Below are 16,343 nucleotides of genomic sequence, written 5' to 3'. Positions count from 1 at the left end.
GACATAAATGCTTGCTCTTATTCACACTGAGCAGTAAGTTACCACTCTGAACAAACAATTTTTGTGACATGCCTCTCCTGGAACTGATAATCATGCCATTTAATGCACATTAAAGCATGACTAAAAATTCAAATACAGAAGCATCTCAACCTGAAGAGAAGGGGAAGAGCTGATTGCTCTGATTATCCCAGTTTCAGTCACCTGGAGGAACAGAGGCAACGTGACATCAACTTAAGGACTTTCAAATGGCAACTGGTCATGCAAAGGCTAGGAATTATTTCTGAAAGAGTTTTTAAAGAGCACAGAATTTAAAAAAAAATTTCCATAAAAACAGTGTAGTGAGCAGACTTTACTGGCCACTGGTGATTGCCTTGTCTTTTTTCAGCATCTCATGTGATGCCAATAGAAGCAAGCAAAAGTAATGGCCTCTTTAGCTCTAACAAGACCCATCTATCTCCAAGAAGGAAAGATTTCCCCAGCTACAGATTCATATCCAGCTTCATCTCTCACAATTTGACTGCTCTGACTCTCTCCTTTTCAAGGAAAAACTGTTATTTGACATCACATTTCCACTCCTGTATCAGTTGTGGTTTATTTTCAACAGCCTGGGAGACGGCTCTGCATAGCAAGTGGGAACTGCTCTTAGAGCACAAAGCACTGTTTCGACTGCTGAGAGCTCCAAGCAGTGCTGGCAGCTTGGGACAACCGCTTGCATTAAGGAGCCCGACTTTCCCTCCCCAGAGAGCAAACCCAAGTCCCTTGCCCATTGTCTTTCACTCTCTCACCTTTAATTTGAACAGTGGCTGTCCGAGATGAAGACAATCCCTTTACGTTGTGAGCTTCGCAGGAGAAAACTGTGCTTTGATTAATACCTGGAGATCAGCCAAGAAAAGGAAAGGAAACACAAACAGCTATATAATCCAGCTTCAACCTTCAGCAGAATTTCAATTATGTGTGACATCCAGCTCAAGCTGTACAGGCAATTGGAGGGCTGAGCTGGCTGCCTATCAAAGGCACGTGGATTTCAATGTAATTTATGTGCTAAACACATTTTTAATGGGGAGATAGTGGCAAGGCAGAAAAGCTTCCACAAGAGCTTCAGAAAGCACAGAAAAAGAAGGATGAATCTGGCAGAAGAGCAGCTCACAGTGCTTGGTTAGTAGATAGATGTCCACTTTTCACATCCTGGTGAGCATCTTTGGAGTAAGGATCGTGCTGAACTGTGTGCTTATACAACGCTCAATGCTCTGGACCTCAGTGTGCCACCCGAGCAACAACCATCTTCTAATTGGGCTACAAGTCCAGGCGAACTTCCAACCAGATGCTGCAGATTTCAAGTTAATGCCCACCTGTCCCTCACCTTGCATCAGGCTTCTGAAGACATGCAAAGGAAGTGGAAGTTAAATGCTACTGTATCAGCACTGAGGCACCTTCCAGGGGTGATACAAAGGAGGATTACACTCCCTCTCTTCTATGAGCATCCATCCATCCCACAGGGCCTGAATATGCCATCACAGTGATGTCCAGCTGCTCCAAGATGCATATAGGTATTGCTAACTAATCAGAATTGAGACAAATATGCAGAGTTGCCTGGAGAAGTGTGTCCAGCATATGTTTTAACTTGACTTGGCCCTCAATTGTCTTACAGGGCTCTAGCTGAGAAAAGTTAAGGATTGACACGCTATGGGCACACAGTTTAGGAGAAAAAAGATTTCAGAGCTGCATAGAGCAGCTTACAGAGTGTCTAGTCTTTGCCCTTTGATTCATCTCCCAAGCCTGAGATTAACAGCATTGAGAAGAAGATGTAGTAGAAGAGAGGAGGAACGCTATAAAAGGAAAGAGAAAAGTATTTGAGCTTCTTCCACTCACCCCAGTGAACCACAGGAAAATGCTGCCAACAGGCTGAAGGCCAGGCAGCAGAGCAGCACCTGACATGGTAGGCAGTCCCAGAGACAGAACCAAACACGGCCCTGCCCTGAGGAAAACACAGAACACACCACAAACCAAGATCTCCTTGCTCTCTAGCACCACTGCCAGCACTGCTTTGTTCCAAATACAACAGTCCTTTTACCAAACCACCTGCTTGCTGAACTTTCTAAATGTTTGCTTTCTAGCTAGTACTTTACTATTATTTTCTTCAGAATTTAATACTTTCTTTAGCTAGCAATGCTTGTTTTCTTACCAACTGTCTTTTTTGACATGCTTTGGCAATCTGACCATGCAGCTTGTGTCCTGCTGCATTTTTTCTGTTGCAAAGGCAACATCTGCCCAAGGGACATCCCAAAGAACACTGAAAGGGGCAAAGAAAGGTGATGGTGATGAATATATATAATAGTAATTCATTTGGAGACCCACCAGGAGCTGATGCCCATCATCAGCCTCCATGCCACAGCCCCACAATAACAGAAGTTTTGTGAGGCACCATGGGATGAGTTCAGTGGAGGAAGGGAGACTTATTTTTTTATTCTTTCCCCTCTTGATTATCAATCTTTTCAGTTTCCATTTCAACAGGCAGATTATATCTTAAGGGAGCAGTTTTCATTTCCAACTTGGAACAGCATCAAGTGGCTACGTAAGAGAGGGAGCAGATGATAAAACCACTGCAAAACACATATCAGGTTTTGATTTGCATATAAATTATGTTCTAAGGGAAGGCTTAATAGGATTGGATAGCTCAAATGATGGCCAAAGATGTACAGAAAGAAACTCCCCCTGGGTGTAACTGTATTAACACTGATGAAGAGGCCCCAGAGATGACTCTTAGTCATAAAACCTTTTCTTTCTAGTTAGTTCAACTTTGGCTCAGGGCTGCTGAGAATAACAGAACAGCAGCAAAGAGAAGCAGTAACACAAAGCTGTTGGACAGCTAACTAGAATAAAGTTACCTTGAGGAGGTAACTGCAAGAACAGCTGTGGTCAGGTCCTAGTAGAGATACACTGCCCTTCCCTGGAATTGGGCTGAACAGAGAGGCCTGAACACTTCCTGGTTCCTGAGTTCCTCAGGTGACACTGCTGGGGAAGGCAGTCTTACCACAATGCCCCTAGTGCCTGCTCTGGGGCAAACCTTGGTCTCTGAGGATATCAACCAGCCCACTTCAGCACCAATACAACCACTCTGAAAGTGTCAAACAATTACATGAGGCAGTCAGGTTTTAATGCTAAGAGCATCCAGCAAGCCTGCAAGAACAGAGAAGGGGGGAAGAGAGGGGAAAGCAGCACATGACATGGCTGAGCAAAGGAGAAGGAGGTGGCATCTGTTACATGCAAACGCTTAGAGATTTCCAAGACAAAATGCCACCAACAGAGTCTTTTAATAGAACTATGAACACCCTCCACGAGGTGGAACAAGAGACGCACCCAATGCATCATCTGTCCAGTGGTATCTTTACCACAGTGCCAGCCCCACCCAAGCTCTGTAAGAGCCTGTGCACCTCAAGCCAGCTGAAAACACAGAGCAATGATCACCCTTCAAGATGATATGGCTTTGCATATGATCATGATCCTCAGCGTACAAAGACCATTCTCACACGGTGTGGCTATGCAGTGTCACTAGGCATGATCAGAAGAGAGCTCTCGCCCTCTTCTGATGCTCAGAGTGATCCCCTGCATTGGCAGCAGCCTTACCTGACACATTTAAGATGGAGGGGGAGAAGTCTGGAAGCCCCACTCTAGAGTCTCCCATCCACCAGACAATTGTCACTGGTTCAGGGGGACCAACAGCAGCACAGGCCATATGAAATGGGGCATTAGGGGACACGGACACATCCTCAGGTTCCACAGTAAAGTAGGGCACACCTAGAAAAGCAACAGACAAGTGATAATAACTGGAGGGACTCCTCCTGTCTCTTATTTAGTTCCACTAATACCAGTGCCCAACACTGGACACCCATCTGCCCTGCCCCTATGCCTGATCCAACTCCCTCTAAGCCCTTCACAAGAACCAAAGCTCAAGATATGCTGGATCACCTCAGGGCATGAATGTCGACATACTCCCACTAGAAGAAATCAGAGAGAAAAAGAGTGCTTGATTCCCAAAATGCCTTTGACAACCCTCTTCCGCTGAGTCTCCTTCAAGACTCCTCTATGAAGTAGCTTTTAGTGGCAGTATTTGCTCAATTTTTCAGCTGGATAGACTGGAGTTTAAAGAGGCAAAAGTCAATAACTTTAGCAGTGGCAGACACTACTTTAAAAGATACCTATTCCAGCTGCAGATACTTCTTGTCATTGCATTAAAAACTGAAGCTTGTGAATGTGTTGAACCAGCGGCTGTAACAAACCCATGAATGAGGAAAGAATCCCCCTGGTGAGAGCCTGGGATCATTTACAATGCTCTCTCCACAGCTTAATTGACAGGAGCCGCCTTCCAGCACGCTCCAACATCACAAGAACCAGGCTGCCTTGGAGTTAGGGGTAATTTATTTCAGAGCTGAAGGCTATCCATGGACACAGCTCTCTTGATAACTATCTGTTCCCCATCATGGAATGACTCCTGCTTGATACAACAGGCCTTAGGTCAGGCCCACAGGGAGTAAAATGTGGCTGCAATGCTAACTACCTCAGGTCATCTTTAAGTGACAACAGCTGAGCTTAACTCAACACATCAAGAGATGTGTGTCCTCTCATGGGCAACGCCAAAACTGTTGTAATTTCAGTGCTCCAAACCAGTCACACAAAATTCACCAGCTGTCAGCACCAGTGCTGACCCTGCAGGACAGCCAGTGTGTGAGTCCTGGTGGCTGGTGGAAGAGCTGAAGACCCAGAGAAACGCCAAGTTCCCTTTTATATTCAAAACTTTCGGTGTCAAGCGCAGCAGCTACCGCCTGCTTCTACATCAAAATGAGGTATTCTCAGCTGGAAAAAGTGTGTCCTGGAAACTTCTGATCTGCTGCCTCACAGAAACACAGGAACCAACAACACTGCGCATTCACATGCTTAAATTACACCGTCTGTCCCTGGCCAAAGATGACAGGCCCAAGCAGCTCCAGTTGGTGTGGGAGACGCCGAGCACCTCCAACAGCAGGCAATTCATCTAGGTGTCCAAATAAGAATTCAGAAGACTGATCCTTGACATTTCCTCTACACTCCAGCTGAAAATGGCGTCCTCAGTCTCTCATTGACTGTCCAGTCACTGTGTCTGTCAGGTGGGAGTTTCTCTGTGCCTTCCTCACCTCCTTGCCACTCCCTTCAGGGTGGCAAGTAAACAAACAAACGAAACCAGGTCTAAAAAATAGGTCACTGCAGGAATGATGGCGCCTATCTGTGCAAAGGTAATGCTCAGGACAGGTATATCCATCATCATGATTTACTGCTGGTTTTTGCTTACATGTTTTATTTTATTGTTCATGTATGACTGCAATAAAAGTGAATAAACTTTCCAGATACCAGATGTGACACCTCTGTATGCTTTGCCCTCCTTCTCCAAGGAAGATTAGAAGGGAAAATACTAGAATTTCTTCTACCTGTGAGCAGGATCCCTGCCTCCTGTCCCTCTACCATGACACTGGAGGAAACCTTTTGGGAGGATCCTGTCCAGCTTGGCAGGTTTTCTCACTTTGGGAGCAGCTAACCAGATCAGACAACAATTAAACTCTCATAGTTTAGGGAGTACAGCTGACTCATCCAGCTCAGGAACTTGTGCTGCCTCTGTATGTAACCTGGATACCTCACTGTCCGACACATCTAGCCTCCCAGTTCCTGGTACGAGAGGCAAATGCTTGCACCCCACTTTCACAAGTGCACCATGGAGGCACTGAGCAGCCGAGAGCCAGGAAATCAGTGGCAAAGCAAGGAAACGAGCCTGTCTATTCCCTGTTCCAAGCCCACATCCAACCTACAGGGCTGAATTTTTTTTTTTTTTCTACAGCTCAGTTCTCAGACAGCGTTAATTCAGGGGGACATGTCCATACAGGTGTGTCTGGGGCTCTGACTGTAGCCACAACAGGGTCTAGCAGCCCTGGGAACAGCCGTGCCATCACAGGTGTAATTTCAGAGGGAAAGTTCTGCAAGAAGCATAATCCGTATCTTTAAGATGGTCATACTCTGCAATGTGCCTCTTAGATCACCTCTCTGGGCATCAAATGCTATCATGTTCTCTGTAAGGTCAGAGTCTAGTTTCTAAATTAGAAAACAGTTTCAAAATAATTTTGGTTTTGTGAATTCTGAGAAGTGTTTCATAAGATCAAACATTCCAGCAGTATTGCAAAGACAGTTCAATACCACTGCTACATATTCTGCCTGATACAGACTCCCTAAGTGGAGCTCAAGGCAGGTTACCAGACAGCACAGAAATCCATTCGAGCTCACTAAGTCAGATCACCAGTAGTCCACGCTTGTTTTGCATGGCACACTGAAGGGTGTCAGCACCTACTGAAGGCTGCAAATGACTAGAGTAAAGATCCTCAGAGGGCAACTGTCGTTATCAGTACAGAAACCACTTCTAGACAAAGCTGGTACGCCCAGAGAAGAAATACACATGGAGGTAACAGTGAACATGGGACTGACAGGCTTTTGCATTCCCCAGTGTTTTCCTATGCTAACAGCTGACACATTTTTAGAAATCCTCCCCTTACCACTACTTGTTATTTTTTAATTTTTAACACTAACTCCCATTTCACATGATTACATGCTCCTTCAAGTTTAACTAGCTTCTGCCATACTTGCTTTTCTCAAAAAGGCAACTAGTTGCATTTTTTAGCTTCCGCTGTAAGCTTTGGCCTTCATTTTCAACTCTCCCCCTTATCCAGCTGCAACTGGTTTTTGTGACTTTGATATTTTTTGCCTGTGCTATCCAGAAGGGCTCCCTGGTTTTTCAGATGGCTTAGCACACTGAGCTACACAATCACCCACCTAATGCACCCACCATGCAAATGCAGCCACCTCTGGAGCAGGCCATGGTAATTGGAATAAAATTTAAACTGTAAACAGCGTTTTCCAGATGAAACTGCACCTGAAAATTTAGGTGGACAGAAACCTGGGATTTATGGAAGGCAGCAGGTAAGTGTTCCCTCTTTCTGTGAGAACTCCTATGGACGTTTCCATGGCTCTGAGTGAGTGAAACCTTTGCTGTAAACACCCAGACCATACCACCTCCCACAGCACCCTCCCTGCTCCCCCTCTTTAAGACTGTTGATTCAACTCTGGCCTAAAGTGTTACCGATTACCAAAAAGCCACTCTTGCTGCAAAAGCACTGTTCCTGTCAACTTCCTCATCAAATATTAAGCCATGCTATGACTACTAGCTCTTGAGGATCTAACACAACCATGGCTCAAGGGAAATGAAAATAGAGACAGCAAGAAGTCACCAATCCACACTGCCTTGGGTCACTTTTGGGCAACCATGTAGAAGTTATTCATATCAGGTAAGACTGGACAGAACAGTGCCACACGGAAGAGTCACAGCTATGAAGGCTGATGTACAGTACTTCACCTGACACACAGAATTGGGCTAAAACTGGGTCTGAGGCCAAGGTACGTTTGGCTGATACACAGAACTAGACTGTGACCCTGCTTTGAGAAGTGGGTTGGACCAGATGATCCCCACAGATCTCCTTCAACCCTGACTATCCCATCATTCTAAGAATTATTTGGAGATGAAAGCAACAATGGATCAAGGGGCTGGAAAGACATGTGTGTGCACAAAAGGATCTTGTTTTCTAACATGCCAAAGCAAAACTAGAAGGTAAACCTACAGATCCTCTCCTTGAAGCTACTATCCTGTTTCTTACTCCCGCTCTGTAGCGATCTCACCGCAGTCAGCAGCAACGGTTCAGAGCCAAGAAGCCTGTCACTGCAGCAATCTGCTCTCACCACTTCCACCTAGAGCATATTGGTGGGGCAGCCCTGAAAAGAAACCAGCACTACTACTACTACTCCTTACCTTCCACTATGAGCCACACTTGCTGTGATTCTTCCTTCTTCCCCCCGTTCTCAACCTGGCACCAGTACTTCCCAGAATCTGTCCGCTCGACGGATTTCAAGCTGAAAAAAGTCAAAAGCCATATCGATATTTTACGTGGATAAAGCATGGTTTTGCCCCAAAGGACCCTCCGGTGTTTGGCAAACCCACTGAGACGCAGCCAGCTCTGGGGAGGAGAGCAACAGCCAGCCAGCACAAAGCACGTGGCAAAACAGCAGAGACGGGAGGCTCCTCTCTAGAGTGGGTGGAGGGAATCCTCAGCAGAGCAGACAGCCTTCCTCTGAAACGTCCTTGCAGAAAACCCATCAGTTGTGTCCTCTGAGTACAAGAAACAGTTGGTCATCCCAATCCAGAACTGTGACTCTAGCTAGCCCTCAAGAGCGACAGCTTCGCCTACAATGTCCGAGCCAGCAGGAAACTCCAAATCACAAATCTCCAACAAGCCCAACTGTTTTGCCTCAGTTACGTGACAGTCTCATACAGGAACAGATGGGTCAGAAAAGGGCCCCCCTCACCTCAACTGCACTCACGTGTTATTCTTATCCCAAGAGCACCTCACACTGCAAAACTCCTTGGGCCTCCCAATTCATGATTTCAAGGGGTTTGGCTGGCCTACTCCAGCACAGGACCTCACCCTACAAACTCTTCTGTGTCCTCCCTTGCTCAGCAGCATCTCCCCTTCTGAGAAGATGCACCCAAGCACAGGAAGGCAGCCATGAGGACTGAGAACCACTCAAGTCGTAGGTCTCCGGTTCAGGGTAGAAATTCTGCTCCTTGCCTCTCCACTGGAAATCCGTGGTATCCTCACTGCTGTTAGCAACACAAAGCTAGCACGGTAAGGGCAGAATTTGGCCCCAAAGCAACAAGGTCTCAGCTACCAAAGGCACCAGAGTGTGGCTCCGAGTGCCTGTCAATGTACAAATGTTGATTGTCCCCCCTCCCGGGATGTGCAGCCATGCATCTGCTGCCATGCAGGGATCCTCAGCAGACCTGAGGCCCACCTTTCTAATGCTAGCAATCTGCCTTGGGGAAGAGTGTCTCAGGAAAGAAGACAGAAATGGGAGTGTTTTTTGCTGAAATGCACAAAATGGACCACTACAGCCTGATTTTCAGAGCTGTACCTTCAAATGGCATTAGCTGTCCTGCCCATCCAGCTGCACGTTTCTGAAACACAGCGATTGCAGCAGAGTCACACAGTGGGTGGTAGAAACGATCACTTTAGAAGAAGAAAGGAAAAAGGAAAAAAAAGATACAGCCATATCTAGATTTAGCACCCTAACTTAGCCCTGGTGCTGCAGACAGTTCTCAATGGAGGAAAACAAGAGGTGAGAAAAGAGATCAGGCAGAGATTGTGTGGGGCAAAGAGAATTAACTAGTGGAACAGGTAAATGGTAGAGTTTCAAGATAAACTGTTTCCACAACATAAAGTTATGCAATACTTTTACTGGGCACAGATTTTTTTCTCCTATCAAGACGTTTCTTACAGACAAGCTTTGGCACAGAGACTTTTAGTTGCTGGAATTGGAGACTCCGTGCAACGTCAATCCAAGAAACCTAACAGGAGATGAAGCTTGAGAATTGCTCTTCCCTGAGCTCCAGTCAGTCAACAGTTTTGAGCTCTCACAGTGATGGCACGTTTGCTTGTACAAGCTCTCTTTACGCATAGAAAAAGCCAGAGCAGTACTCTGGGTCTTATTTAACTCAGTACTTGCAGACCTAGTTGACATCCCTCTTCTGCTGAAATAAAGGCACAGAAAGCTGCTTTGCAGGACTGATATCATGTAGTGTAAATGTATTAGAAAAGCCTCTGTAAAATAACTCAGGGATGGTTCAGGTGATAAATGCTTCTCCCCAAAGAAAGGAAGGGGATGTATCCTGGGAGTCTCATTTCAATTAACTACCCTCACCCTTTCAGCAGATTGACAGCTCAAGAGAGAGAGTAAGAGAACAGAATGAGAGAGAAAACCTATTTATATAAGCCAGACCTTAGTCTTCCTGCTGCATGGCAGAACAAGATGAACAAACAAGGCAAGAACATCCTTTCACCTTGAAGTCACATCTCAAGCATCACAAGCATTAGCAAAGCACCTGTCACCACAGTAGCTGGGAAACCAATATGGTTCTAGTGCATAAAAATCTCAGCCCTCAATGGCTTCAATTCTGCTCTCAGTTACGCCCTTGCCACACACTAAACTGCAGACCTAAGGACCCTGCCCCACCGAGGGCACTGCAGTTGCATAGATATAGCTGATAGCAGAAAACTGTGCAATAGTTTCCACGATATTCTTCCTTCTCTGCATCTGTTGTACCTGAGGAAGCCGATCCAGTGTTCTTCATCTACTGGAATGTACACCTGGTCTACGCTTTGCACCACTGCTCCGTCCTTGATCCACAACATCTCGGGATCTTCCATTCCCTCGAGGCTGCAATTTAGTTTCACGGGTTGACCCTGGGACACCTTTAATTTGATTGGAGATCCTGTAAATTTCATACCTAAAAAAAAAATACTACTCCGCCCCACCCCCAGAAGAAGGGGGGTTGGAGTACAGCAAATTACTCTAGGTTGGTGGTCTGGAATTGCATACCCTACCAGCACACGCTGCAGAGGGGTCTGTTAGTCTCAGCACTGCTCTACTACGCCTGCTAAGCAATAGTCAAAGGCAAGCACTGAAAGCGCAATTGCTGAAGAGAAGTGGTGGCTCCGTGTGTACGTGGGGCTTTTTTCAACTCGTGTAACAGCAGGGTGAGCTTCTGCAGAGCAGTGCCCAGGCAGAAGCCCTGGGAGCTTTGCTGTGTCAGTGATCCGGCAGCGCTGAGCGCGTTCGCTCAGCATGGTACCACACCTCCCTCTTTACCCCAGGCTTGAATTTCAGCTACGGTGTTCCTGGGCTGCTAAAAAATCATCCTGCTAGTTCCATTGTATGCATTTGTAAAGAGCTGGGATACCAGAAAGAATCAATTATGTCTCCTTATTCAGGATACACTGTTCCTCTGCATTACAGAAAGCTTCTCTGCAATTTGCAAAACCCATGAAAGCAAAGCCTACTCCACAGCATACCTTGCGAGGAGCAGAACTGTTTACAGAACAGATATTTCTGTCGTGTGACGTGGGCGCGTGCTCAGAGGAGCCTCCCTGACCCTTCAAACCAGCCAAAGGGCCACGTTGTACCCAGAGTTGTATCGCTGCGACCCCAAGGCAGCAGGGCCAGAGTCGGTGGCGCTGCTCAGATTTACATGGACACAGAAGCAATCAGAATTTGGCCCAGAGCACTGTTACATGTGTGGGTGGACAGGGAGTGTTTCCCTCAAGCAGAAGTGAATATATGGAATGTGTTACCATGAGAAAACACGGAAGCCAACTATGTAAGCACGTTTAAGAACGAAAGGCATATAAAGGAGGAACCAGAGGATCAAAGGAGATCGTGGGAAAGCAGGAAGGTGGAAAATAAATGTAAAGCTAGTTTTGTTAGGGAGAGTGGCCATTTCCTATGCGGTGGCACAGGACTGACAGACCAAAACAGATCTAGCCTAGCTCAATATTATGTCCTGGCAGTGGCCTCCACACCCTCCAGAAAAAAGTGACTCCATCACTCTTGCCCAGCCACATATCACAGTACGTTAGAACTTCACCCAGTTCACTGGCTGGTCAGCTTCTCACAGAATGCCTCACTAGCCTACAGAGCCAGACAGAAAAACGCCAGTAGTGAAATCCAGAGCGCTGCTAAGTAAGCAGCCCTGTTGCTCTCAAACTCTGTTACAGCCTTACCGGTGATGAAATACAGAGATCCCTCATGTGCCGCTTCCCTTCTTGCCAAACCGCCACCCTCCCACAGCCAGGAGAGCACCACCTCACAGGGCAGAGCAGCAGCAGAGGGGCTCGCTGCGAGGTTGTCACTGCTGGCAGGAAGGAGCCAGCACTGTGGGACCAGCCGGCACGCTGCCACTGGCAGCAGGTACCCGGCGGGGCACCAGTGGTCCGGGAGCCACCCCAGAGCACAGGCAGGACGACTTTATTTCTTTCCTTCACGAGGTCCCCCAGCCCATTAACAGCTGGTCTCCCATACTCAGTCTTTTGCCTTTCTATCTGCTGTTATTAATTTAGCAGATTCACAGAGAGCATTGGAAAACGGGTAAGATGATAATCTTAGTTTAGTTGCTACAGCTCGTTTGCTGGGCTAAGGATTTAATCACCTTGGGTGAGGATGATCTAACCCCGCATTACTTAACTCATCTGTAAAACAAATGACATGTCCTAGTGCATGCCAAAAAGCAGCCTCCCTTTCACCACTCACAATATTGGAATAAAATACAAAAGCTTCACAGCAGCTCTCTCTGCTACAGAAAACTGATGCTGAACACACGCGCAAATGGACAGACACTTTTGTTACAGGTGGGTGCCCTCATGGAAAAGCAAACTACTCGGCTTTCCTCAGGCTGCCCTGCTGAAAAGTTAGCCACAAATTGAACAAAGAAGAGGTGTTGTATGGGAACTGAAAGCCATGAAGGGTCTCCAAATGGATGATGTAGTAAATTAATATACAGTACAAGCGTTCAGCCTGAGTTGCAATTCTCCACACCACCCAAGTATAATCCCTCCATCAAGATCAGCTGAAATGAAGAGATACAGATCACAGATTTTTAATAGATTCACAGTTTTTCCACAAAAATCCAGTTTTAGCTGCAGCATCTCTTCCCACAGGTATCTGGAAGAAGCACATAAGAGGCCAATATGGATTTTAATTTCCACCTATTCCTCCTTCTACTCTCCCACTCATGATTTCTCATCTGATTATTTCTTGCACTGACAAGAATGTTATCTCATCCAAATAGGTTCCTCCTGTAAGAGGAGCCTACCTGTAGGAGCTGCAGGAGTTGCAATGTATAGCCAGGAAATAAAATCGTATTCAATTTCTTATCAAGCAGTTGACTGACAGAAGTGACAGCAGACGAACATGCTAGTTGTCAAAATACATGACACATCTGTTTGCCTGTTTGTTTTTTAAACTTGCCACCTCTGAATATTTTTGATTCCTAGGAACAGAAGTATGGTTTTTTGTGAAGTTCTTCAGGGAGTGGAGAGCGAGGAAGATGCCGACTCAGGCACGCCAAGGGAAAGGCTTTTCGCTCCTCAGGCTCCTCCGGCCGCTGCTCTATGCCCCAGCCCGCAGCCCAGCCCCTCCGGCCCCGCACACACGCCGCTCCACGCGTGGCGGAGAGCCCGAACTCCCGGTGAAAGCGGCGGGCGGCTCGCCTGGGCGCCGAGAGCCTCCCACACGCCGCCCTTCCCCGCCGACTCGGGGCTGCAGCTTCGGAAAGCGAGTTCGGGAGGGAAAAAACAACAAAAGCCGCTCAGGAATGCGTTAGCGCCCGGCTTTCCTCGGCGGCCAGCCGCGCTCGGCAAATACCAGAGCAACGCCTCGGCCAACAGCGAGGAGGAGGATTATGTGGGCTGGGACTTGCGACTCGGTACTTGCCGGCGGGCGGGCGAGCCTCGCAGCGCCGGCACAGCCCGCGCCCCCCGCCGGCTCCCCAGCGCCACGGGGCTGGCCCGGCCGCTGGCCCCACGGATGCGGCGGAGCCCCCCCGCGCCCCGCCGGGAGGAAGGAGGAGGGGGGGCGACCCCGACCCCCACCTGTGGCTGCCCCAGGCCCCGCGGATGCCACACGGGGCGGCCCCGCACCCCGGCGGCCGGCCCCCCGGTCCCGCGGCCGGTGCCGGCGGGGCGGCCCCTCGCTCGCCCTCAGCGGGCTGCCGGCTCCCGTAGAGGCGGCGCGGCGGGGGCTGCCCGCGGCGGGACCCGGCGGCGGCGGGGAGCGGCGGGGCAGCACCCACGCCCCCTCCCCTCCCGCCCCCTCTCCTCCCGGCCCGGCGGCGGGAGCCGTGCCCCGCAGCCTCTCCCGCCGCGCCGAGGGGACTCGGGGGAAGCTGCCCCGCCGCCCTCCCCGCCCGCCGGCGGGCTGTCAGCCCCCTCTCACCTGCCACGGCGGCGACGTCCCGGAGCGCCGCAGCCCACAGTCCCAGCAAGAGGAGCCGCGGGATCGCCATGCTCCGCTTCAGCTCCATCGCTCCCGCACCACCATCCTCCCCACCCCAGCTCCCGGCGCCGCGGGGGGCTCCCACCGCCCCGCGCAGGCGGCGGCGCTGACAGCGGCTTGAGGCAGCCCCGCGTCGCCGCTCGCCACCGGAGCTCCCCCGGGAGCCTGCGGGGACGCCGCAAACTTCTGGCTGCGGGTCCGGCCGCGGCGGGCGGCAGGAGGGTCCCGCGGCGGGGGTACACGGCGCGGGTCGGGCGGGTGGCGGCCGGTCCGTAGCCGGGCTCGGGTTGGGTCCGGTCCGGGCGCCGCCGCCGGGCGGTCTCCCTCCGCCGGAGGGTCTCCCCCTGCCGGTGCCGGCGCAGCCGCCGCTCGGCGGGTCCCTCCGCCCGCCCCTCCCGGGCCGCCGCCTTCTCCTCCAGGAAATGGCGCTCTCGGGCGGCCACCGCGCGCTGTGCTCCCCCTCTGACATCACGCTCATGAATATGCATGAGCCGGCGCGCCCGCCGCCCCCGAAGCGGCGAATCACCGCGCCCGCCGCCCCCGCCCCGGACCCGCACCGGGGGCGCGCGGACCCGCCCCGCGCCGTCACCGGGGCTCGGACCCCTCGGGAGGGCGCGGGGGGGGCGGCCCCCCCGGCTGCTCCGCCGGGCGCCCTGGTTTCCAGAGCGGGTGACCCACATCGGCGGGAGCGGGGGGGCGACAACGGGTCGCTAGTTCCCCTCCCTGCGCAGGGGTGGAAGCAGGCGGCCAGCCTGGCCCCCCAGGAGCCCCCCGCACCCTCCAGCCCCCCGCCGGCGCTCACCCCCCCCAACCCAAGGCTCTGCCGGGATGAGCAGCGCCGCCAGCTCCGTGTTCCCCGGCCGGCCCTCTCCGCGCCTCGGCCCCCCCAGCCGCGGCCCGGCTCCGGGGGTACCGGCCAGCCCGTCCCGGTGGAGGAGCGCCGGTAACGTGAGGAGATGCACCCGTGTCCTTCGAGCAGGTTCAGCTCGGCCTTGCCCTCTTTTCCGCTAGTGGAAAAGTAGGGAGAGATCCGAGGAAGGAGATCTCTGCTGCCAAAGAGTTACTAGCACAGCGTGGAAAAAGTCACCGACCAACAATTTAAAAAAAAAAAAAAAAAAATATCTGGCGCTGCCTTGTCGTCGGAGTTACGGTGAGAATCTGGGTTGAAAGGCGCCGTAAGGAGCAACATCGTCACAACGCGATGTGGCTTTCAGCTCTGCCACGTCCCGGTGGCTCCTGCAATACTCTGGAAGCCTGGCTACACGGAGGGCCGCGGGGAAACCGCCTTATCCCCGTTAGGGGATGGAGAAACTGAGGCACAGCAAGCTCACAGAATTCCCTCCCAAACCCTGATCTTCACCCTCACCCCCCCTCCCCAGCCATTTGCATTTCTGATAGGAATTCCTAGGGGACTGGAGCAGCGCCAGGAAGATTTCATGACTGGAATGGAAATGTCACTCCCTCCCCAGTGCCTCCCGCCGTAATGAGGCGACCGGGAGGAGACACTGACAAGCCGTTGGCCCCAGAGCCTGCGGGAAGCCTGGGTGCTCTCGGGGACAGGAAATCGTGACAGGGCTCTGTCACTGTCGTGATCCTGGGCTGGGTTCTGCGCCAGTGTTTGCTCAGAGCTTCGCGCGCGCTTGCTGTGGCGGCTCCCTCTCCCCCGTGTATCCATATATACCCATCTATCCGGGCGCGGCGTGTTTCTGCACTTACTCATGGCGATAGCGCCTTCCAGAAAGTAGCTACTTCTGCAGAATTTAGTTGTCTCGTGAGAAAAAAATAATGGCCACTAGAATAACGCTGTGTTTCTACGGCATTTTCCTTCTAAGAATTTCCTCCAGCCTTACAATTACCGAGGCTTACAACACCGCACTGGCCCTGTGGGCTCAGGAAACGCTCCGCTCTACAAGCAGTAGAGAGGAGGCACAGGCAACCGCCCCTACTTGGTCAAGCCCGTCCAGGGAGGCAGCAGCCGAGAGAGGCTTGACTCCATGCTGCATGCCCGGAACACGCCTCTACCCCAAGAGGCATGTTGTTCTTCACCCAAATGTCATAAGCGGTGATCCCAAAGGCTTTGGGAAGAGGGAGGAGAAGGGGAAGGGAGCTTTTATCTGCAAAGAGGAGCACCCGATAGAAAGTTGTATCACGGCACAGGCCAGACTCTGGGCTGGTGTAAGAGAGCAAAGCTTTGCTGGAAGCAGTAGACCAAAGGGAATTTTCTCCAGCGGGGGATCTGGCTTCAGTTCTTCTGAGAAGGGCTTTGTGTCAACAGTGATAGGCAGGAAGAGCCATATGAAAATTGGACTGAAATCCTGCACGCGCTGCCAGTTGGAGTGCAAACTGCTGTGGGAAAACTTACAGAGGAGTGCAATATTGCCATGCAGAAACCA

The 16,343-nt window shown here is 50.8% G+C and overlaps 1 protein-coding gene across 1 annotated transcript in view; it reads right to left on the bottom strand.

Moving 5' to 3' along the window:
• Nucleotides 1-14,431, bottom strand: part of TYRO3 (TYRO3 protein tyrosine kinase) — a 42,873-nt gene extending 28,442 nt beyond the window's left edge. The window contains exons 1-5 of the mRNA XM_074909564.1: nt 13,891-14,431; nt 10,225-10,408; nt 7,877-7,977; nt 3,625-3,795; nt 786-872 (exon numbers count right to left, since the gene is read on the bottom strand). Coding sequence (XP_074765665.1) covers nt 786-872; nt 3,625-3,795; nt 7,877-7,977; nt 10,225-10,408; nt 13,891-14,428 — 1,081 coding nt within the window. The 5' untranslated portion in view covers nt 14,429-14,431. The remainder of the gene's footprint in view (nt 1-785; nt 873-3,624; nt 3,796-7,876; nt 7,978-10,224; nt 10,409-13,890) is intronic.
• Between the last annotated feature and the right edge of the window lie 1,912 nt (nt 14,432-16,343).

The sequence above is a fragment of the Athene noctua genome, chromosome 6, assembly GCF_965140245.1.
Source record: "Athene noctua chromosome 6, bAthNoc1.hap1.1, whole genome shotgun sequence".
In the NCBI taxonomy this organism is placed as follows: domain Eukaryota; kingdom Metazoa; phylum Chordata; class Aves; order Strigiformes; family Strigidae; genus Athene; species Athene noctua.
Note: the sequence above shows the minus strand (reverse complement) of the source record. Positions and strands in the feature narration are given on the sequence as shown.